Genomic DNA, 24,485 nt, shown 5'->3' on the forward strand with positions numbered 1-24,485 from the left:
TCCGCTGTTGTTCCAGTTGACAAATGTTAACTCTGATCTTTCTTCTTACTCTCACTGAGTTGATGCTCTGGTAGAGATGCTGATACGTAAACTGGTTCTGCTGTAAAGTCTGTAATATATCCTTTATCTCTCCTTCTCAAACGATCTACGTCTACGTAACGATCAATTCCATGCACATTGACCAAACAATTGGTGGGTCCGAAGTGTTCTTTGATAACTCCCCAAAGCCATTTACCTCGGTTATCTTGTCTCGTGTTAAGAACGCTTACTGTCATTCCTGGTACTAAAAAGTAATTCTATCGTTGTAGCTCTATCGTACTGCTCTTGTTGTATTCTCGCCACAGTGTTCTCTTTTTCCGGTCTCAACAATGTAAATCTGGTTCTAAGATGGCGCTTCACTAGTAATTCAGCTGGTGTCTTGCCAGTAGTGCTATGGGGTGTCATTCGATATTGGAGTAAGAACCTTGATTCTTGATTGTTGACCGACCTGCCATTAAGGCGATTCTTCAGGCTCTTCTTAAACTCTTGTACAAGCCTCTCGGGTTGGACACTCTAAGCTGAATGGTGAGGCGGATTTCTTTGGTGTGTAATTCCATTTCTCTGCATAAATTCTGGAAATTCACTTGCAGTGAATTGCGGTCAGTTGTCTGTCACTAGGCGATGAGGCAATCCATGACATCCAAAACTCCTTATTGTATCCAACGCCTGTGTCGTTGTTACGTGGCTGCCAAGTTCGTGAACCTCTGGGCATTTGCTAAAAGCATCAACCATCACCAAGTAATGTTTTTCACCATACTCACAAAAATCTGCATGTACGCGTTCTCCAGGCTGCCCCGCGTACATCCATGGGTGAGCTAGCTCCACTGTCGCTGGTTTGGCCTGCAATCGCTGACAAGGCTCACAGATCTTCATCGTTTCTTATATGCCTCTATCTATACTCGGCCACCATACAAAACTCCTAGCTATCGACTTCATCTTCGCCATTCCATGGTGATCTTCATGAAGTTCACTCAATATCCTTGGTCTATGTTTGTGCGGAATGACCACTCTGCTTGCCCACAGCAGGCATTCATTTTCAATAGAAAATTCATATTACCGTCTTCCATGTAGAAGTGGATCTTTATGTGCCTCCATTATAATCTCATTCGTTTTTGGAGGCAACATTTCGCAGTAATCAATGAAAAATGTGGTCTCATTTGGATCATTGACTTTCACTGGTAAGGGCAGTCAAGATAAGACATCTGCTTCAGTATTCAGATTACATGGACAGTATTGTAGCGTATACTGGCAAGCACTGAGTGCAAGAGCTCATCTTTGTGAGGGTGCGGCTGCTAATGTAGGAACACCTGCACGTGGTTCTAAAATCCTCAATAGAGGTCGGTGATCTGTAATAAGCGGGAAACGTCTTTTTGCCAGGTACTTGTGAAATTGCCGTATGCCATATATGAATGTGAGTGCCTCTTTTCTAACTGAGCATAATGGCACTCTGCAGAAGAAAGAGTTTGGGATGCAAATGCTAATGGCTGTAGTGTACCGTCTGGCATGATGTGCGACAAACATACTCCAACTCCGTAGTGCAAAGCATCACATGAGAGAGTCACTGGCTTCTCTAGGTTATAGTGAGTTAAGAATCCTGAACTTAGAAGTGCTGCTTGGCCTTAATAAATGCTTCCTTGTGCCCTTGAGTCCATTTCCACGGTCTATTCTTCTGTAGTAATGCATATAACGGTCTCAGAGCTGCGCTCAGATTGGGAAGAAACTTCCTAGGTTCTGTCGCCTCTATGACCGCAGACACCATTTTCTCAGAGGCGTGAATTCCCTTGTTACTAATAACATGACCGAGATATTCTACTTCAGTATTATTGAACTCGCACTTCTCAAGTTTCAACTTTAGGCCTGCCTTTTCCAGTCTTTGTAACATAATTGTCAATCTCTTATTTTGCTCTGCCCGTGTCCTTCCCACGACTAGCACATTGTCCATATAGACTCTTGACTCCTGACAAAATCCTGTAAATCTGCTGCCGCCACATGCTTGGTGCAGTCGAGATTTCTAATGGAATTTTTAGTAAATGTGAAAAGTCCCTTGCTCGTATTGGTAGTATGATATGTTCTTGCCTATCAGTCTTGACCTACATCTGCATATATGCCTGCTTCATGTCGAGCTTAGAAAATTTTGTTACACCGGCTAGTGCCACAAAGAGATCCTGCTCATAGGGTAGCTGTTATTCTCTAGATATGGCTTGATGGTAACCTTATAGTCGCCGCAGATTCGTATTTCGTTGTCACGTTTCCTTACGACTACGATTGGAGCCGCCCATTCGCTCTGTTTGACTGGTCTAATTTTTCCTTCACTGGTCATTCGGTCTAATTCCATGTCCACCTAGCTATATATATATATATATATATATATATATATATATATATATATATATATATATATATATGCCAACTGGCTCCTAGGCTAAGTGTCAATTACATTCTAACCACGCCTACTAACATCAACAACATTATACTACATATAACTATAGAACAGTCTCTTTGCATCCCCCTTCTTTATAATTGAAACAAAACTCTATCAGATTAGAACCATTAGGCTGTACCATAACAATGTTACGACGTTAAGACATGTTGTAGTCTCTGTATTTCAAGGTAGCTTGACTGTTCTACCGCGTGTGGTTTTCTTGATGTCTGGGGCGGTGTGGACAGTCCTTGGCGGCGGTCTTTGGATCGGTACTGTCGTCTGTTTTGGTTGTGTGTCATCACATCTGCCTGATACAACGTCATCGCGTTATTTGGTTCGTCATCTGCTGAGTTATCACTCACTAGTGGGCTTGGTCTACAATCTTCTTTGGTGGTTCTGAGTTGACGACGGTTCCGTCGGTATTGTCTACCTCCTGATTTGACTATGTACGACCGGTGTCCTACTTGTCTTTTTCACACTTGCCAGCGACCATGTTGTTTCACCAGGTGTTTTCATTCTCACATTTTGGTCTGGTGTAAGCGGTGGGAGATTCTTTGAGACTTTGTCGTAGTTCCGCTCTTGGCGTTGTTTGGCTCTGTGTAGTTTGTCTGAGACGTCTGTCCCTTTCAGTGCTGTAGGTTGCAAAAGTTTTGGTGACATAGGTATCTGTATTCTCGCTCGTCTCCCAAACAATCGTTGCACTGGGGATGAGCTAATGCTTTCGGACGGTGAGCTTCGGAAATCGAGGAGTGGCATATATAAATAGATATCTTGGTTGGTCTCCTTTGCTTTCTTTAGAATGTTTTTGCAGGTCTTGACGGTATTCTCCACTTCGCCATCAGCTTTTGGGTATCTGGGAGATGTCGTAATGTGATGAAACTGCCATTGTCTAGCAAAGAGTTCGAATTCACCGTAGGCAAATTGCGGTCTACGTCTGTGACAACGATCTCTGGAATACAGTGCCTCGCAAACTGTTCTTTGACTTTGTGGATAACTGTGTTGGACAAGGTATCATTGAGTTCGTCGATTATAAGGAATTTTGTGTGACTGTAGAGGCTCACGGCATTGCTCCAGACAATAAATACGCAGCGCAAATGAAGCACTTATGGACAAACTCCTTCAGTTCTGCATTCATCCCAGGCCAAGAGAGCGACTCTCTTGCACGTCTGAGGCAGCCTTCCACTCCCAGGTGTGTATTGTGTAACTTTTTGACCATACTGCCTCTTAGGGATATCGGTATATCTATACGGTCTCCCTAAAAACTAAGTCATTCTGTACTGATATTTCATGGTGACACTGAAGGAATGGTCCTGCTGCGACATGTAGGTCTTTTGCCCGTGATGGCCATCCTGTACGGATCAGGTTACTGATGTATTGCAGCACTTGATCTTCTTTTGTGGCTCGTCTGATTTCTTCCAATAATGGATTGGCGATGGGGACGTCTTCTATCAGATTTACTTCTTCAAATTGCCAGCAGTGTTCACTTTGCCAGTCTTTGGCTGTGACTGTACCTTCCAAGTACGCGCGGGAAAGAGCATCCGCCTGGTACATTTTTGACTGTTCTTGTACTTGACTTGGATATCATACTGCTGAAGACGCATCAACATTCATTGTAATCGCTTTGGCACATCCGCCATGGGCTTCTTGGTAATGTCTTCGAGTGGCTTGTGATCAGACTCTACCGTTGTGTGTTTCGTGTAGATGAACTGATCAAATCTCTCACATCCACAAACGATTGCAAAGGGTTACTTCTCAATTTGTGCGTAATTTCTCTCACTTGTTGTTAACGCTCTTGATGCGAAACATACTGGCTTACCTTCCTGGAGCAAGGTGGCTCCTAAACCAGTTGAGGAAGCATCACATTGGATTGTGGTTTCCTTGTTGACATCGTAGTACGCTAAAACCGGCGTCGTTGTAGTCTGTCTTTTCACTTCCTCTCAAGCCTTTGCGTGTTCCTCTTGCCAATGCGATTCGACTCCTTTGTGTTCAAGCTGACTAAGAATTTTACACACTTCGGATAGCCGTGGCAGAAATTTGAGAGCTATCTTACCATTCCTAATTCTCGTTTCATTAAAGTGATATCCACGGGTGTTGGCATGTGCACAATCGCTTCTATTTTGGATGGGTCTGGCTGCAGTTATGGGCAGTTAGCTTGCGTCTCATGTATGGAATCTCAGTCAGCCTGAGCTTGACTTTATCTGGGCTTAGCTTCAATTTCCTTGTCTTGCATCTGTCAAGAAATGCTGACAGATTGTGATCATGATTCTTAGTTGCCTCCAACATTGTGTCTCCAAATCCGATAATGAGAAAGTCGTCTGCAATGACTTCCACCCCGTTCAGGCCCTCCATAATCTCATGTATGTTCTGCTGCCATATCTCGATGCTGATGGTATGCCAAAAGGCACCCGCAGCCATCTGTACCTGTCAAAAGCTGTTTGGAACGTGGTCAAGTAGCTTGACTTCTTATCCAGCGTTATCTGCCAAAATCCACTCTTGGCATCTAGTAGCGTAAACGCTTTGGCCTTGGTAAGCCGTGTGGCTACCTCCTTAATGGTGGGCATAGGATAGTGCAATCTCTTCATTGCCTGGTTGAGCTCTTTGGGGACCAAGCAGATCCGTACTTGACCGTTTTTTTCTTACCGAGACCATTGATGATACCCATTCTGTGGGCTCTGTCACCGGTATTATGATGTTTTCAGCAGTAAGTCTTTCTAATTCCAACCTGATTGCCTCTCGCATGGATGCTGTTACCTTACGTGGCGGATGAACTACAGGCCTGACACTCTTGTCTACTTGTATGGTGTATTCACCTTTGATGGCCTAATCCCTCAAACACATCTTGGTATTGTTTAAGGATGTGATCATTGAGCAGTTTTGTCAGTACTCTGTCCGGTGCTATAGTTTTTCCTCTAGCTCTGTTAGCTCGTGCTGCATTGTATGTATTTGGTCACTGTCAACTATTTTCAGACTGAGCAAGGGCGTTGCTTCGCTAAGTACCACTATGAAGTGTATGTTGTACTTGTGAAATTTTCGTTCAATATCTAACTATGCGGCTCCTCTTGGCTGGACATGAGCTCTGTTATGCATCACTTGGATTACATTAGTTCTTCCTATCTTACTCCTTCTTTGTCTCCTGTAACCGGCACGTAATCATGAAACGGTAGTACATTGCATGAAGCCTCTGCGTCTATTTGAAAAGCGATGTCACGTCGTCCATTGACAGTAATTGTTGCCATTGCCTTGTCTGTTGGTGTACCCCTAAGTGCTTAAATTTCCAAGTACTCTACGCTAGGTTTCTTTTGTTGCCAATACTGTATGTGATGCACTTTCTTGGTCCTACAGACGCGCGCATAGTGTCCTTTCTTATTGCAATTACTGCACGTTCTATCAGCTGCAGGGCAGTCTGCCTTTTGGGCTGATGGTCCAGGCCACAGTAAGTGCAACGTCTGCTGGTAGATGTTGCCTACTTGGCTGGCTGACTGTCATTTGTTGGCTTAGCTGGTTGCCATTCACGTCGTGTCTGTTTGTCCTGTCTGTCTGACTGTGGTGTTGGGCTCTCCTCTGTGGATACCTCTTGAGGTCTCTAACTAGCCACTTGACTACTGAGAAGTATTTCCAGACATTTCTCAAGTGTCAATGTCCTTTTCTTTAGTAACCTCCGTTAGTAGCCTCTGTCTAACAGTATCATCTTCTATACCATGGACGAGTCTGTCTCTCACGTGACCGTCTTTCAGCGCTCCAAAGTTGCACGTATTTGCTAGTTTCATTACAGCCTTAAGGTATGTGTTCATGGTCTCACCTGGCTCTTGGCTTCTCTTAAAGAAATTGTACCTTTCGAATGTTTCATTCTTCTCTGATACGCATCTTTCTCGAAATCTCTTGAGGACTTCCTCTAGTTTGTTCTGGTTATCGGGTGTGTCTTCCCGTTCGAATGTCTCAAAAGTGTCTTGTCCATTGACCGATTACGTTGAGCAGGGCCGCTACGCAAACCTCTTCCGGTTTTTTCGAGAGTTTGCGGCAATCTTGTAGTATTTCCAGTCGCGCTCGAATCGCTTCCAGTGTTCGCCACAGTGATCTCTATCTTGAAGACTCAGTGGTTCCGGTGGTCTGGCTCGTCCCAACGCTATCGTCATGCTTGGTTGTGGATATCTGGTTTCCGCGCTCGCTGTCTTCGTGGCTCATACAAGGTCACCACTACCTGACACCATGTGACGATCTGTATTGTGTATTGGGTTCTCTGCAAGACCTGCGTATAGAACACAGCGTGAACACAACACAACTTTTTTAGAGCTTGCTAACAGCTACGCGTGTACACCCGAACACCCGAACACGTGTCTCATACATCATGTATGCTAATTATAGAGCAGTCTCGTTACAGAAGGTACCACATCTGCTGACTTGTCTGGTTTCTAACTTTCAAGAACAAAGCTCATTTTGCAAGTATGTTTGTAGCCATATTATTTGGCCTTCGGTGCTACGATCTGTCAGTAGTCAACTCGCTCGGGAGGTAAGACTTGCAAGTAAAGAGCCATCCAGGCAATGTTGCGGGGACGTATCCCTACCTGCTTCACTAGCGCTTCGCTCAAATTAGCCTCAATGACGACAATGTTGTAACTTGGAGCTCTGATAACTGTAAAATTGGTGACAATAGAGTTCCAGATTGTACATCTCAGTGACCATGTATTTCTACGATGTGTTGACTAAACGCTAATTGTACATATCAGAAAGACACGCAGACTCGATTGGTAAGTGTTAGTGCGTGTTGAACGGTGTTAGAAACCCCAAACCTTTGAGAAAAGCGATTATTGCTAGGTGTACGGAATTGCCCCACCCACCCAATCTGACCTTCCCTGACATTTATCCTGTTTCTAATCGAGGTGAGCAAAGACATGACCACGAACTTTCCTGTATGTAGTGCAGTGACCAATGCTAACGACAGCTACAACAACAAGTTAAAACGGCGCGTTGTCTACACCATATGCGTCACCGAAGGCAAATGTATACGGAATTACCCCAGATTACCCTATTGTTTCTTCCAAATTGTTTGTTGTTTGCTGTGCTAATCGATTTTCTTGTGTTCTTTTAGTTTATGCTTAGGTCTGCTTTGTGATGCTGTCCATATAGGAATTATGAAGAGACAATCCGTAAATTGCTTCGATTTCTGTTGCTTGTTTGTGGGAGGGATCTGAGGCCTGCACAACCGTTTCATAATTTAAAGTTAAGATTTAGAAAATAATTTTGTTTTATACAAGCCGGTCCTGGGTCGTTGAATATATAGATATAGCCGTTTGCAGCTTATGTCTCATTCGTGAGAATTCGGTCGGATCTCATTTGCACGAAGGACAAACATGCATGAACAACGTCTGTCACACATGCTTATATTTAAGCTTACTGCATATTGACAACTACTGTGCACGTTTCTGCGAAGGTCATTAATTAACACTCAATTTTCAACTTCAAAGCGTAGAAATTTTGGTTCTATCTCGTCTAGTAAACAATCTGGATATGAGAATCTGTGCCTGCCTCATCGCCAGAGAACTCTATATGAACCGGCCGGGTAGTTGTGTTCAAGTGGGTAACTGTAGTGAGTAGTACTGTTATATGGGTACTTGATAGCCGGGACTGAGCCTAACAGAACAGAGCCACTACACGCTTTACTGCGAAGAGAAAATCAAGGGTTTGGGGACCAGAGAAACAGAAATCATTCGACCAAGTGAAGAAAGAGCTTGCATAAAGCCCAGTTCTTGCATTGTATGATGTGAGTCGCGAGACTGTAGTGTCTCCTCCTCTTCATTTGGGTTAGGGGCTGTTCTATGCCAGAAGCAACCCACAGGAGAGGAAAAGATAGTAGCGTATGCTTTGCAGTTCCTTTCAGCCACAGAAAGGAGATATACTCAGATAGAAAGGGAGCACTGGCAATCACCTGGGCCGCTGAGAAATTTGCTTCTTTTTCTTATTGACAAGACTTTCCTCGTGGAGACAGATCACAAACCACTAGTTACACTTCTGAGTACAAAAGGGCTGGACGAGCTACCTCCAAGGATTCAACGTTTCCGTATGCGTCTATTTCAATTTCAGTATCAGATCATGCACGTTCCAGGCAAAGATCTGATTGTAGCAGATACAATCTCTCGTCAACCACTGCCTGAGTACGATGACGCCAACCGCATCCTAGAATGTGAAGTCGAGAATTATACATGCAGCTTCATGCGTTCACTAACAGCTTCTGAGGAAAGACTGAAGCGAATTAAAAAGTTACAAGACCAGGATCCCACCCTCTATTGTGTCAAGACCTTCACATCTACCGAGTAGCCGAGCACTTTGGGGGAGACATGAGACGTACTGGAATCTACGCGACGAGTTATATGTGGAACGTGTTACTACTGAGATGGTCGGAATTTGCTAGTCCTTTGTCTATGCGACAAGAGGTAATATTCACACTGCATTCAAGTCACCAGAGAGTCACAAAATGCCGTGATCGAGCCCGCCAAGCAGTATGGTGGCCTGGGATAGGACAAAATATCAAACAACTGGTCTCCTCTTGTCCAACCTGCTGCAAAGATCGGAAAAATCCCATGGAGCCACTTCTACCCACACCCTTTCCAACCTACCGTTGTCACAAAGTCGCTACCGACTTGTTTGAATGGAAAGGAAATGACTATCTCCTGGTTATCGACTATTTTATTCCAGATATGTATCAAGACAGCGCTGCTCACGAGTACGACACCTCGTGCAATTATCAATCATTTGAAATCAATGTTTTCCCGGCAAGGACTGCCAGAAGAATTCTTCTCCGACAATGGTCATCTGAGGCCTTCGCATCATTTGCGAGCGCATACAAATTCAGGCATACATCATCCAGTACGCGCTTCCCGCAGGCAAACGTAGAAGCTGAGAGAGCAGTTGCAACAGTTAAAGCTTTTCTTAGGAAGTGTCAGGACTCTTACATGGCTTTACTGTCGTACCGACCTAGTCCACTTTCAAACGGATATAGCCCAGCAGAATTGCCGATGGCCAGCAAGATTCGAACAAACGTTCCTATGGTTGAGAAAGAGCTAATACCCAAACAACCAAACGTAATATCACTGGCAGATTGGGAACGAAAGAGGAAAGAGAAAATGAAACAATGGTTTGACCGACACCACAAGGCTAGAGAGTTACCTCAGTTGTCTCCAGGTACAGGAGTATGGATTCCTGACCAGAAGCAATTTGGATCAGTAATCTCGAGCTCAAGCAATCGATCGTACTTGGTAAAAAACGCCTACACGTACCATACACGCAACCGACGAAGTCTAAATCCAATCCTTTTTGCGCGACTCTGAACAACAATCTACTGAAGAAGTTTCTCGTGAGTCTGAGCCACAACGGCAATCTGAGAAACCAATGACTAAAGCGTGGGAATAGTAGCAAGACAGTCCTAACGCTAATGCTACTTCGTTGCAGATGACCGAGCAATCCAGCAAGACAACGGTGCTAATTGCAAGTACTGGAGTAACTGTTTTACGCTCTGGTAGAGTTATCCGCCCTCCCAGAAACTAGATCTTTAGCTTGAAAAGGAGAGATGTAGTGTGAGTAGTACTGTTATACGGGTACTTGATATCCAGAACTTATGTATGTAACGAATAAGCACGTGTTGTATTGTGTTGTCTTCTAATCGGAATCGATACATTACTACAGTAGCGACTACCAAAGTCTACCGGTAAACAAACGCACTCTTGTATGCACTGTAACAGGCAGACTCCCGTCGCCGCAGAGGCGAGTTTAGGCATGGGCGTGAAGGGTGCATGCACGTCCTGTCTTAATTTTATCCTAATCGCAAGTGGTGCAAGTTCATTGGCATCCCCTAATTTCCTTTAGCGAAATCTTGAACTCATTCTGTGTGACTCTCCTTTCAAAATCGTACAGTAGTAAAACATTTGCCACACCATTCTAAGAAGGATAAAATTGCTTTAATATTCTTAATGTTTTACGTCATGCCGTGGAGAAGGTTGTCGACAGTGAGTTATTTATGTTTTGATACGACAGTGGTTCGCCAACAAAATTGCTTTCATCTATTTTGTCAATTTTGTGTTTAATTTATTAAGAAAGTAACAATAAAACTGTTCTAGAACTGGTGTTGCGTATTATTTCCGAAAACGAAGCACAAAGGTCTCATCTAATTGAACGTCTCGTGGATAGGAAAGCAATAAAAGGCATCTATACGCGTGAGTAAATTATTCAAATTCGATAATCACGTTGAACACTTAAGAGTGCATGTGTGGTCGCTACACTTTCGGGCAATATTCCTCAAGGCAATTGATACACAAAATTCGTCGCATTCTCGAATCTCATGCACATGCAGCGGGTTAGATTTTTCTATCCCTGCTACTACACCGGAAGGGTCGTTTTTGCGTTAGTGCACCGCCTCTCAGACACGTGCAATTTGCCATTTTCACGCCTGGATTGAAATGAGGTTTAGGGGGTTATAGCGTCGTTCACCACAGATGAAAGGAAGAGAGTGCGTAGCCTCTAACCCAGACGTACTGTATATATAGTAAGAAATTGATAGGGAAGTTCCAGGCTAGAGCATGATGCTGCCTTAATTAACGCACGTTCTCTGGGTCTACTCCTCGTTCTTCTTGTTATCGTACATCTACACCGGAAAGGTTCAAACTTACTTAGTTAACTAATCTATTATATAGTGTTCACAAACCTTGCCCTAAAGAACTTCAATTCAACTGAGGTAAGATGGTGCAGTATACATGTCCTATATAGTATATGGTTTGCCCATATTTGAAAACATCCAGCTCTATACATATTTCAGAAAGAGAAAATCATCGGATTCTATATAGTTATAGTGTCTACGCTGTAGGCATGCATGTAACCATCGACATTCAACCAGCCCACACTACATTGTAATATAGTCTTGTAAATCGGGTATTTGTTCTACAGCCTGTTCACGACTCGACTTCCCATGTGATTTGCCTTCCAAGAAAACTGCATTGAAATACACAGTCTCTCAAACAATCTTTAGTATGTCATACAAAAGTCTACTACAGTATTTCCCGCCCAATTATCCGGTTGGGGCAACCAATTATCCGACTCATGGTTTCAATTATGAGCAGTGTAGATATATGGAAGCGCTGGTTAGAGGAATAATAGCGCGTACTGACGGATGTTGTCGCCGTATTGCTGCACCAGTAAACAGGGTAATACTGGTTTTCGCTATTAATTAAATCGCGGAGGAAAAACCATCAGTAATTGTCTGGTAATTAATTATCGCCCACCAGCGCAGATGACCACACAGAGACATGGCGCAGTTGCAGTTGTTGCAGCGAGGGTCAGACTCTTGTCACAGCCAGACGGCAACTTCTGCTAGATTTGTGTCCTGACGCACTAAAGGACTTAGCAGGTGCTCTAGGCCTCAACGCGCTTTCTAGCTAACATGTACTCACCGTAAAGCTGCACATGCAAGCAAAATTAGAGAAAATATGTACTGTAGAACTCAGCAGAATTAACAACCACGCTACTCAAACACACGTTGATAAAGTACATGTTACGTCTACAGTCTAGGTAGCTCTAGACTCTCCAGGTCGATTGATAGGCGATTGTGAATTTGTTTCACTCAGAATTGGATGAGGGCGCGAAGCTGAGAGTGTCGGTGGTGCAGTGGTCTTTTGTCTCATGTCAATGAGACTGATGCGAAAAGAAACACAGCAGAGCTGTTCAGTTGCGGCGCGCTGCAGCTGGATCCTCACATTCATATGTGTAGTAGCTTAATTGTCATAGCGTTTCCCACGATGCTATCAATCTGACTGAGACCCAAAGCACTGAACAACTCACCAGCGATGCAAGGTAAGCGTTTCATTCACGAAGTGTACAGCTTGTCAGAGCGACATCGGATAATTGGTTGCCCCAATCGGATAATTGATTGGCCGAGTCGAATAATTGGTTGCCCAACCGGATAATTGGTTGTCTGAAGCGGATAATTGGTTGCTCCAACCGGATAATTGATTGACTGAGTCGGATAATTGGTTGCCCCAATTGGATAATTGGGCGGAAAATACTGTAGCAAAAGTTACACGCACTGCTTCTGGATGGATTGTCGTGAGGCATCTCATAAAAATGTATTCTCTACTACAAACAGATGGCATTGAGTTGGTATCCGAATTATTATACATGTGGTACCAAGCAACTCTGCACATTATAATATGAGAAGTGTAGCTCAGCACACTGTCGGCTTCAGTATGAAATGTTCTTCAGTAGAAAGCTCAGCAGTCTAGCGAGATTGCTAGCTGGTATTCTTTTTCGACCGTATAAACTGTTAAACTGGTGGTTATATTCTTCTTCGATTATTTCATTAGCATTTGGGAGTAATGCAGTTATGCAAGAAAATTATTGGTGGCCTTGGCCGCTTGGCTCACAAGGTCTAAACGCGTATGTGATGATGTCATGATGCATTTCTAAACATTTTTTAGAATCTACAGCTCTCTTAATTGTCTGTAGAAAGGCTGTTGCTACTACTTGTAGACTAGACTATCAGCAGGCAGGTAGACGAAGAAACAAATGGGCAGGAAATCTTAATAGCTAAAAACAACAAAGCGCAATTATATATAGATAGCTTCCAGCTATATAAACAGGCAATCGTCTAGAATTGCCAAACATGTCAAGCAGCGTGGGGTTTCAAATACTTCAGTAGATGAAACTTCTCACTGTCACTAATACAATGGGTAGATCATTCAGTTCCCTATTGTCTGGTTTAATCAAACGCCTGTAACACTAATTTAGTAAACGTCATTCCATTCTCTCTAACAGTCCTGTTTTTGCAAAGTTTCGAAAACGAAAACATTTGTTATCTAAAACAGTTGAGCGATAAGAGATAGAAATCAAGACATTACCCATGTCCCAGCAACGTCCCAGGAACATCGCAGGGTTTCAAAAATTTTTCCACATACTGTGATCAAGTCGAAGACTCAGTCAAGAGGTACAAGTCACATCAGACAGTGAAGAAAGAAAGGGTGACTATCGTAATAAGGTAGGTCACGTCATGCGCATGGTAGCTTACAAGTTTGCGTACTAGAGTAAGCTACATTTAAAGCCTGTTCACAGATCTCAATGACCAAACGTAACGTAATGTAACGTACCGGAAACTACATTACTCAGCGTAACGTAATGTAACTTAGATGAGCTCCCGTGTCAAGTTTATGATTGATCAAAGCTCCGTTATTTGTCAAAGGCAAATGGCAAATGGTAAATGGATAAGGATAATGGAGCCTGGCCAGGTGCTTGCAGGAGCACTGACTGCGACGCCAACTGTGGTGTGGGCACCCGAAGTCCCACCCGGACCCTTTGACTCTGACCAAACGACTTTGTCGCAGTCGCAGGCCTTTGCCACTCCAGTCAAAGACCAGGTACTCATTTATACTCCTGAGTCGAGAGAGGCAATTGTGTGTAAGTTTATTGCCCAAGGAAATTATGCCTAAACCTGCATCCCTGCAAGGTCCCAGATGTAATCACTCTATACGATGACTCTATAAGATGACTCTATAAGATGACTCTCTAACCGACTGAGCTATCGCACCACACAAAGGCATAGACCACACATCACCCTTTGAGCCACCTAGAGGGCTAACAAAAAATTCCAGCAAGCTGTTCTTCTCGTGATCATGTCCTGCACTCGTGCCTTACCTTGCACTTACTTGCAAAAGAATCCGCGTAGTCCACATTTTAAACAATTTCTTGTGAAGGCAATCGATCTATCAATCTTGAATTCAGAATCCCACAAACTAACCTGTCCTTTACCAATGACTCACTGATACAGTAGCTCCGAATTCAGAAGTCTTCCCTAATGTACGTATCTCAGTAACATACTGGTCAGTATATTGTCTCACCTTGCATTTGATTTCTCATAAAGAAACAATGTCACGTTACGTTTTGGAACGAAGTATTCTTCAAACTTCTTTATAAGGGCCGGTCATTATTAAATGTCCTGGGGCTTGCAAATTTGCTGTGGGGCCATAAGTTTGAAATTCAGTGATTTGCAGGGGTCACTAAGCATTTGGGCCATCTTCTGTTGGGGTCATAACTTTTAGGTTTTTTTTATCTGAATACTTAGAATTGTATGCAAGAACAGTATATTTCTAGGGGCTTTGCACACTTGCATTGCTGAAAGCGGCAATTCTTGCTTTACTTGTTTGTCAGCGGGTTAGAAGTCATACCTAGGCTGCACTTGAAACGGACTACGTTTCATTGTACATGTCTGTATGATTATATATATCTAGGCACATCTATGGGGTCGTCTAAAGTTAACCAACTGACAATGCCAGAAGTTAACAGGCATATATTTTGCAGGAGTCACATATCAAACTATGGGGATCTCGGAAAATTTTTTCATCCTCCCCTACACTTAATAATGACCGGCCCTTAACGTCTTCAAGCTTGTCTTTACTTTCCTTCGCGCCAAAAACAAAAGTATTGTAAACGTCCAAAGCCTCCTGACCAATTGAGTGTAGCAAAATCGACGTTTGAACAGGACATTTCAATCACTAAGCTACTAGATAAACGTTGATCCGCTGCTTCCACTTCTTTCGCGCCATTGCCAAATTTCAATTTCCTGTCAACGATAGATGCTCTGAATGATTCAGACGCTTCATTTCCTGGTACCATGTAATATTATTCGTTCAGAACACAACACAATACAAGGATTAAGCGTAACAACAACTAGAAATACAACGCGACGTCTCTTCTCCGGCAGCTGGTATTCTCGGTAACCCCGATATCAGTCAAACTATTTACCCAAGTCCCGTATATTACACCTCTAACGCAGCTGTATACATAACTCTCATTTCTCCTCAAGCTACAGTAAATTATTTATTCCAACGTTTATTTTTCAGCTAGGGTAGAGCGTTTTGCTTACTGTCAATGACGATTTATTAGAAAGGTGTCATCTACCCCTCAGTGGGAATTGCTGCTCCCACAGTCTTCTTGCTTGATGATCTGTTCACATCAGATGTTCTCTTTCTATTGTCTGGAGATGCATTAGCTTAGTTTGGCATGCTTTCAGCAGCGCAGGCTACTGATATAACATATGCGCAGTTGCTTGAAACACCGAGTAGCGATTTCTCAGTACAGAACAATATTGGCCTACCTCCAAACTAATGATTTGACATACACCTATCTAAAGTTTTCTGAGGATTTTAAAATGAAATAGATATTGTGCAACTTGCTAGTTTGATTTTCTTGATCCACTAAGTAGCTGGTGGATCAAACAACGGAAATAGGCTCTTTGAAAATTTCAACAGCCGCCGGGTCGTAGGTTACGTAAGTAAAGGCCGGTTCACTATGCACGCCACGCAGCTCAACGCAGGCGATGCCGCGCCGCAACAACGGCAGGGGCGCCGCGTTGCGCTGCATTGCTCTGCTTACGATGCAACTTGCTAAGCGGTGTCTAACTATGTCATGCGCAATAATACGAGCTACAAGATTGATATCAATAAATCACGTAGGGCTAGTTATTGTCTGATTACTCTGATTGCCGTAACCTCAGCCGCAGAAGCAGCATTCAGTGCCGCTCGAACGCTGCTCGGCACCATCAACCTTCGCGGTTGGCGTCGGCATACTCGGCGCCGTTGTGGCGTGCACTGCCTGCGTGGACCAGCCTCTAGATTATGCTCGCGTTGACAGTCATACTGTGAGCCGGCAAAACGCGTGTACCCAAACGGCCAAACAGCGTTTCCGCATTTCTGCCGATGACAGAAAGCGGAATCCCAAAAATGGTCTAAAATCAGACACTTTTTTTGTAAATCTGTGTTGATCAGGAAGTCGGAATTGCAGATTTACAGAAATGCAGTAAAGCGGAATTGCCGAACGGCGCTCTACGGTATCCAAACGGCCAAACAGCGTTTCTGCATTTCTGCTGATGACAGATAACATTTCTTGCAAATCTGTGTTTGCCAAAAAGTCGGAATTGCACATTTACAAAAATCTAGAAAAGCGGATTTGCAGAACGGCGCTCAAAGGTACCCAAACAGACAAATGGCGTTTCTGTGTTTTTGCCAATGACAGACAAGCGGAATCACAGATACCTTTTATACTGCGGCTCAGTGGCTTGCACCCTCCAACTTTAACGTCACTGTTGCAGCGGCGTAGCCAGAGTCTAGACTCTTACCCAGTCCTTCTCCTCGCGCGCGCTCCACGTGTTTTGGCACGTCCTTTTTGTTCCACTTGCCAGAAGGACTGGTATCATATTATGTCATGTGACCATTTATTTCATTAGTTTAATTAGAAACCGATCCTGTAAATTGTTGCCACCTGCACTGATAATATGGTGTCGAGTAATTAGTCTCACGAGAGTACTACGCTAAACGTCACCAGCCAACACAAAAACACAAAAGCTTTACGCTCTTTCTAAGGACTGTTTAGAAATCAGAATTACAAAGTAGATCGTTTTCGTTGCAACGAGCGAAAACCTTGCTTCATGAACATTGTAGCTTCACTATCTAGCGGTAGTGAATGCACATTCTACGCGCTTCTGTCGTCTATTGGCTACCATTCACTTCGTACTGAGCAGGTCTCTAGCTGTCAATTCTGGCTGGAGAAGACGGTATTGTCAGGATGTCCACAGCAGAGCTGTCAGACAACACTAATTAGTGAGCTTGCACCTTACGTGACGACAACAATTGCTAATAACTGTCTAATTGTCAAGGTAATTGCTACCCAATTCATTCTAATAGGATGCTACGCGTGCCTTTGTAACAACATTTTTCGTCTCGCATTACAGTTTTGACCAATCAGCACACCAAAAACCTACCACGTCAAGAACTAGTTCTTCACGTGACATAATATGTTACCAGTCCTCCTCACTAGTGGATCAAAAAGCACGTGTTAAAACACGTGGAGCGCGCGCGAGATTTGCCACATTGGAAAATTTTCTCAAATCTGTATTTCTACTCTTAATTTAATCGTTTACCGTTTCACTTGTTAAGCTTGATTCTTCTGTTTTGTCTACTGCGGCAAACCTGTCTACAGCTGCTTCCAAGTCTATCTTACTAGACATATACATGATAATCCCTTTCTATGGCCAGAAGCGCTAGGCTGTTTAATCTCTTGTCCCATGCCAGCCCTAACTAACTTAGCCTAAGGTAGGTCTTCAGTCTTTCAAACATGAAAACGAACGTTCACATGACGCGGTAGAGACACCTAATGTCAACACAATGTGTAAGATTTTGAGCAGGTCTACGAAAGCCTCCTTCACTGGCAAGAGATGGTATATCACGTCAGAGAGAGATTTACTTCTTGTTTTTTTCTGTAGATAACGTGTTGCAGACTCCGCCTGAAATGACACCATTTCATGATGAAGACCATAGTGTTTTGCCAAAGGCTCCACGGCTTCGACGTTAGCTAAAAACGAATTTGATCTTGGGCTACACGCACTAGCTGCTATCATCCAAGACCGACTTTCGACTGAAAAACGTCGGTTGAATTCACTAATTATCTGATCCAGTGTTGTGTTGTAAATTGAAATGCGATAACAGTTATCGATGTCTCTAAAATCTTCTTCATTTCTTCGTGCTCCTGTTGTTCCATTACAACAAACTTATCCATACGGGTAGGTTGTTGCAATCTATGACGTGGTCTATTGAATTGTAATTTCAATTTCAAAATTTGAAAACATTGGTTGCAATTTGCAAACTATAGGATCAAAGTGTTAAAAGTAGCCAAATTTGGGGGACATGTGCCCCCAGCAGCCCCCCATAGCTACGCCACTGGCGTGCGTGGCATCATTCAACATCTAGTTAGCTGGGACATGCAGAAACTGTTGTCTGAACGAACTTTCTTAGTAGCACTAGGAGACGTACGAGCTCCTAGCCGGACGTACAGTATTCCTGGTAGTTCTTCTGATAGAAAGACACACAGGCAGCTTGCTGTGGAAAAGCTGTTTGTTTTGGCACTTCGTACGCCCACCGTTTGCAAAGATCGATCTATAGTATACGTAATAGTTTTCATTTGTCTCAATTCAAGATGGTCAGATTCTTCGTTTCCTTTGAACAGCGTAGAAAAGGATCTAAATTGGAATAGCCACCTTTCAACTACAATTGGCTGCAGATTTCGTGTTTCACTCAGGAGAAGCTGCTGCACAATGGCGTCTCGTCGATGATAGAGCTGTTGACTTGGATTTGCTGGTGTAGCGTATACGAACAATAGGAGTGACCGCGATTGTTTGAAAAATTATACGCGCTTGCAGGTCTGTAGTTGGGTTTGCCTGGAAATGATGGCACAGGCTGTAGAGTCCATAAGAATGATGGTTAACCAGAAAATAGCAACGACTCGCAGGATAGATTGCTAGGTGATACGTTGTTACGCGATATGTACGAAGGTGCTAAGTAGACGGCATCCGTCGCAGGGTGCCACTAAATGGTAGATGACACATATCTTAATAACGCAAACATCTGCTGAGCAGATGGTTCGCATCAAGAGCCGCTGCCACGAAACTGAAAACTACCAAATATTTCTAGTCGCCAAATTTAGCGACCACACCGTTCGTTTAGTCGCCAACCACCTAGAAGTGGTCGACTTGGCGACCGGATTTTCGAACCTGGGTAACGATGTAATGAGGAATTTGGCATCCAGTTTGGTTGCATCCCACCCGAACCGTATATTCTCTAGGAAAAATGACGATCGATGCGGATACTAACCGCAGATTACATATACATACATACATACATACATACATACATACATACATACATACATACATACATACATACATACATACATACATACATACATACATACATACATACATACATACATACATACATACATACATACATACATACATACATATATATATTACACGGTATCCTTTGCTGCAAATCAAAGCGTTGAGTAAGGTCTGATACAGTTCCAATAGCTATTTGTTCGTCAATCCGATGTGAAGACCGGCGAGCTGGCAGCATAAGGTTTTTGGCTTTACCCTCATTCAAAAACTATTCAAAATTTTCATCTGTTTTGTAACTTTTTAGTGTAGCAATTCATGACGTGATGGACCCCACCTGGAGTGACACAGGTTATGAAGCACTGCTCTTTCCTTTGCTCTGTCTCATTTGGACCTCTGGAAACCCTAACCCTAACCCTAACCTTAACCCTAACCCTAACCCTAACCCAACCCTAACCCTGAACTCTAACCCTAACAGCAAGCTGATTAAGTTCGAGTTCCTTTCTCAGCTGTTCCTGCCTTACTAGATGTAAATCAAAATTTTGAAGTCTGAAAGGTCATGTTTATTTAAGAAAGATAGATCAGTCTCCGAGTCACAGGATATTCATTAATTGTTTACCAAATCCAATCCAAGTTTAATTAAGCTAAAATTACCCAAAGTTTGTTGTACAAAATTGTGTTAGGTATGTGATAACACGTGATAACAAGACATTCTAAAAGCATTAAGAAGTCATTTCCCTAGTGAGGCTACCAGTGAACGACACCTGTCATAATTATAATACTGCCAACTGTACCTTATAACATGTATTGGCAATAGTTGATCAGCAAGGCTGCTTTGCTGTCATTTAGTGGACTTTCTCCACACGCAGTTGTAATGCCATATTTAGTGTCATTAGAAGAAATGAAATAGGCTGAGTCTGAATAGCCATGTGAACTATGCTATGGTTTCATACAGTACGTATTGAATGAAGTTGCCAAAAGCATTTAGCAATGTCATGACCTGTTAAAAGTGGACATAGCTGTAGCAGTTGATGGCCTCAAGCTTCACATTCGAATAGTTTGCAATCCTTGTGGATGAATAGATCTGAAATGGTAGATGAATGTGGTTGTGTTGCTTGAGCGATCTGAAATGACATTTTAACTAAGAGGTGCATTTGCAGGCTAAAATTAAGGCGCAAAGAGACTGCACTAGGTATTAGAAAGCCAAGAACAGAATACTGATAATAACATCTAAACAATGGATGTCATCAGAACACATACCTTCTTTAGCGTTATCATGGTGTCATAACTTGTTTGTCTGTAAGATGACTATGCAAAATGCTCAACACAGAAGAGGCAGATTCACTGTACACGCAAATAGTAACAGAAGGTATACCTTTGTAGGTTGAGCTTTTGTTCTCTTCAGTTTTAGCTTCCTTGTGCTTCTTTGGTTGCCTTCTACATCAGAAAGGATGCTGCAATTAAAGTTTTATAGTTACTACATACAGGCCCATGCTAAAGTAATAGAACATACTCTGCCCATACTGGTAAAAACTGGTTTCCCAAACCTAATTAGGTTGATTTTTGTTGCTGATGATGACACAAAAATTAACACTTTGCAACTAATTATCACAGACACTATATAAATTGCCAATTCCTGCCTTGGACCGATCGAAAAGTTAGGAATTGATAAGAAAAATGGTTAAGAAATTTCAAGTGGTAACAGACGTACTGGTTGGTAAGTCATGACGACCAAACAATTAGTGATTAGTTTAGTTTGAGGAGGTAATGTTAATGATGTCAATGCTAGTCTGACATTTGTCACCTACACAAATGTACACTATTGTTGCGTTTGCCACATCTGCTGGCTCAGCCAAGTAATTCTTGTGAGACTAGAATATTTTGTGAGACTGAGAAATCGACTTTTGAATGAATTGAATGCAAATTGTGCCTTTACAATAAAACACTTTCTTTTTGGATATCGTTTGCTTTATCAATCGGTACCTATTACAAATTTAATACCACTCAATATGCACACTATGTTTAATTATATTGCTCTGAAATAATGCAGCATGCACAAATCAAATCGTATACTATTGCAATTCTATTTTTGTGTGCAATTAAATAATATGTAATCAACACCACAATCAATTGCAAAGTGTGCTACGTCTTGCCAGCGTGTAAGGTATTTACGTAATTACGTAATACTAACGTAGCATAGTCTATCTAGCACAGTCGGTGCAAGTGTCAGTCAGACTTCTTCCTTTTTCACACTTATATTACTAAAAAATTTACCGAATTCTTATCAATTGATAAACACAACAAGTAATAATCTAAATAGCAGTCTATGCACAAAATATTTACAAGGTAGTCAAGCTGCTCAGTTTTGACGTGTTTGAGAAATTTGATTGTATTGATCATCGCAATTGTATATACATATATCAGTACAACCCTGATGTACACATCCACATACTGCGCGCACTCGCCTTCTACTCACAGTATGATCCAAATGGCTACTGTACTGTACTAAAAGAAAGTGTTACAGCCCAATAATACCAATTCCAACCCTGTTGTGGGTCTCGAAAACAGAGTCTACGTCATTGTGGTTATTCTAGCTAGTGTCAGATCCTGTAGCGTATGGCGCGCTAGGCTCCTGACATATGACTTCACGAAACAATAAAAATCACGACCAATAGTCTAATGACATCAGAATGAACGAAACAATAGAACATGATTACACTACTACGAACCGTAAACTACAAAGTACATCAGTAATACGACCCCCGATTCTAAGCTACTGGCGTTTGCTCATTCACAAATATCTAACTAGATGTAGAAAAGCGTCTACTGTTTCTGCATGCTCACATACATCGCATGTTTTCTCCATTGACAGACTACTTGCAGCTCGAAAACGAGGGATTGCATGCTTGCTGCGCTACCCTGTAGACTGACAGCTGCGGATACAGGAATGTAAACTACGACGTGGTCAAAATTCGATACGTCGGTGTGGCTATATCTGCAAAAATTGCCAACAAAAAACTAGAAGTGCGTGAACACATCATGTCTCCGCGCGTCGACGTTTACAACTTTACAAGACGTGCAACAGACGACGAATAGTCGATCCAAAGTGGGGCCCCGTTTGAAAGTTTACAGTTGCTGATCAAGGAGAGCGTGACAAGTTTACCCTTTTTGTTTATTTAAAAGATTAGAAGACAAGGCTGTATCTGTTTATTTAAAAGATTAGAAGACAAGGCTGTATCGGCTACCATAAATCACAGTCGCCTAGCTTAGCTAACCTCCACCGCATGTCCGAATCCAAACTCTTTCTTCCCCTCCCCCCTGGAGTCTTTGTCAGCTCCAGTTGAGTACTGTAGTTTGTAATACAGAGCTTCTATATTTTCATTTCCAATGCGATTACAACTTGTTTTAACGCCGAAATCTTCAGATGTGGCAGTTCTTGTGTGGATAACAGCAACACGACGACAACAACGACAAAACCGAGTACTTTACTCGTTTGCGCATGCGCACCAGGCAATACCTTTTGTTGCAACAGATTGATCAGATTTGTGGCAACAGCTTTTTTCTTCTGCGTCGTGAGCTCGCTCCGGTGCCTGACTAGGTCCTATTACACCAACTTCCGTTTTGCAAAGGTTAGGTACTAAACGCTACCAGATAACCTCGCGTGTCTGGTAAATTACTAATGAAATCAATAATTAATTGGCTTGTTTCAGCTGAGATAACTTTAAGCACCGACCAAAGTATTGCAATGAGTACTAAGCGTGGGAGCTAACAAGCAACGGTTGTTTTCGAATATAAGGGCCGCGTTGTCAGGCCTGTACGCAGAGGGGGTTTAGGATGTTCGTACAAATCTCCCGCAGCAGTTAGACGTCGGCTACGAAAGTTATAAGAAAATATCAGGACAGCAATCTTATTTATTGACATACGAGGTCCGCATGATGACAACACACCTTTTACGCCGCTTCGAGGATAGTGTCGAGTTTCACGCAGATAGTGACTCGTCGCCTGATCCGATCGCGAGTTGTAGTGTCCTATTGATCGTTGTCGTAGGCTAGGATTCGCTTGAAATTGCTTTTCTGCAGAGTGGTTTGAAACAGGCGTCCCCAGATTTAGAATAGCTACGTTTCTTGCCACGAATGTGGTGTTCGGTGTAAAATTCGATTCGAAAGTCTCTGTAGCAAAGTAAGTCGTTCAACCTTTCTACTCTGTACTGTAATGCTCCTCTGTGGGGTATGTGTCTGAACTTTCATTCTAGGATTGTCTTCATGGTTCGCATAATGTGTTTAAATCTGGTCGCCAGTTTGGCAACCTAGAGGAACGGTTGGTCACCAAACTTTCACTAGTTTCTAGGTCAGAGATACCAGAAGTAAAAAAGTCATTAATATCATTGTTGAGACCCTTTCCCAGATTATCATGTTTGACAATGAATTGAGACCTACCTAGGAATTTGCAGTAACGTTGAATGAACATTTTAGATAGCTAGTAAACACATCAATCTACAGTATTATACTTGGGGATTCTTTTTATGTAATAGTACGAATATTCATATTTTATAGAAGGTTTAACTAATTGTATAGCTACAACCAAACAGAAATGTGGTTGTGTGGTTTTGTAATGTTGATTAATGTGATTATGTGGTTTATCATTACATACACATCCTGGCAATCCATCCAATAAGACATGAGCATTCTTTGGTTGAATAAAGCGTTTCTTAATTCTCTAGATGACTCAGTGCTATTATTGATTTGCTGAGAACAGTACATTCGGTAACTCTCAAGGAAAACCCCACGTGCTTTCCTGTGGCTAGCTGTGCTAATCTCTGGAACGCCTGTGATAAACTTTTGTTATTGTAGCTCATCAATAGCGCGTGGCATCATCCAACATCTAGATTTCAGAACTGGACATGCAGAAACTTTTTTCTGGACGAACTTTCTTAGTGAGACGTACGAGCTCCTGGATGTACCTGGTAGTTCTTCTTATAGAAAGACCCTCAGGCAGCTTGCTGCGTAAAAATATGTTTGTTTCGCCACTTCCTACACCCACCGTTTGCAAAGATCTACGTAATAGCTTTTCATGTCTCAATTCCATATGGTCAGATTCTTCGTTTCCTTTGAGCAGCGTACTAAATAAGCAGTTGCTGTCACCTTCAACTACTATTGGCTGCAGACTTCGTGTTTCGTTCGGGAGAAGCTGCTGCGCAATAGCGTCTCGTCAATGATAGAGCTGTTGACTTGCTTGCTGGTGTAGCGTATGAAGAATAGGAGTGACCGCGATTGTTTGAAAATTAACGCGCCTGCAGGTCTCTAGTTGGGTTTGGCTGGAGCTGATGGC

General features: G+C 42.6%; 1 protein-coding gene and 1 long non-coding RNA gene across 2 annotated transcripts; one reads left to right on the forward strand and one right to left on the reverse strand.

Moving 5' to 3' along the window:
• Positions 1 to 6,877: 6,877 nt before the first annotated feature.
• LOC134183360 (uncharacterized) lies at positions 6,878 to 10,115 on the forward strand. Its single transcript, XM_062650864.1, has one exon. The coding sequence runs from the start codon at positions 8,794 to 8,796 to the stop codon at positions 9,781 to 9,783; it is 990 nt and encodes a 329-aa protein (XP_062506848.1). The 5' UTR covers positions 6,878 to 8,793; the 3' UTR covers positions 9,784 to 10,115.
• A 9,929-nt stretch (positions 10,116 to 20,044) lies between these two features.
• Positions 20,045 to 22,570, reverse strand: LOC134183829 (uncharacterized). The gene is made up of 3 exons (XR_009970591.1): positions 22,433 to 22,570; positions 20,418 to 20,594; positions 20,045 to 20,281 (listed from the first exon to the last, which is right to left on the reverse strand). It is a non-coding gene; the product is annotated as an uncharacterized LOC134183829 (long non-coding RNA).
• Between the last annotated feature and the right edge of the window lie 1,915 nt (positions 22,571 to 24,485).

The sequence above is a fragment of the Corticium candelabrum genome, chromosome 8, assembly GCF_963422355.1.
Source record: "Corticium candelabrum chromosome 8, ooCorCand1.1, whole genome shotgun sequence".
Taxonomy (NCBI): Eukaryota; Metazoa; Porifera; class Homoscleromorpha; order Homosclerophorida; family Plakinidae; genus Corticium; species Corticium candelabrum.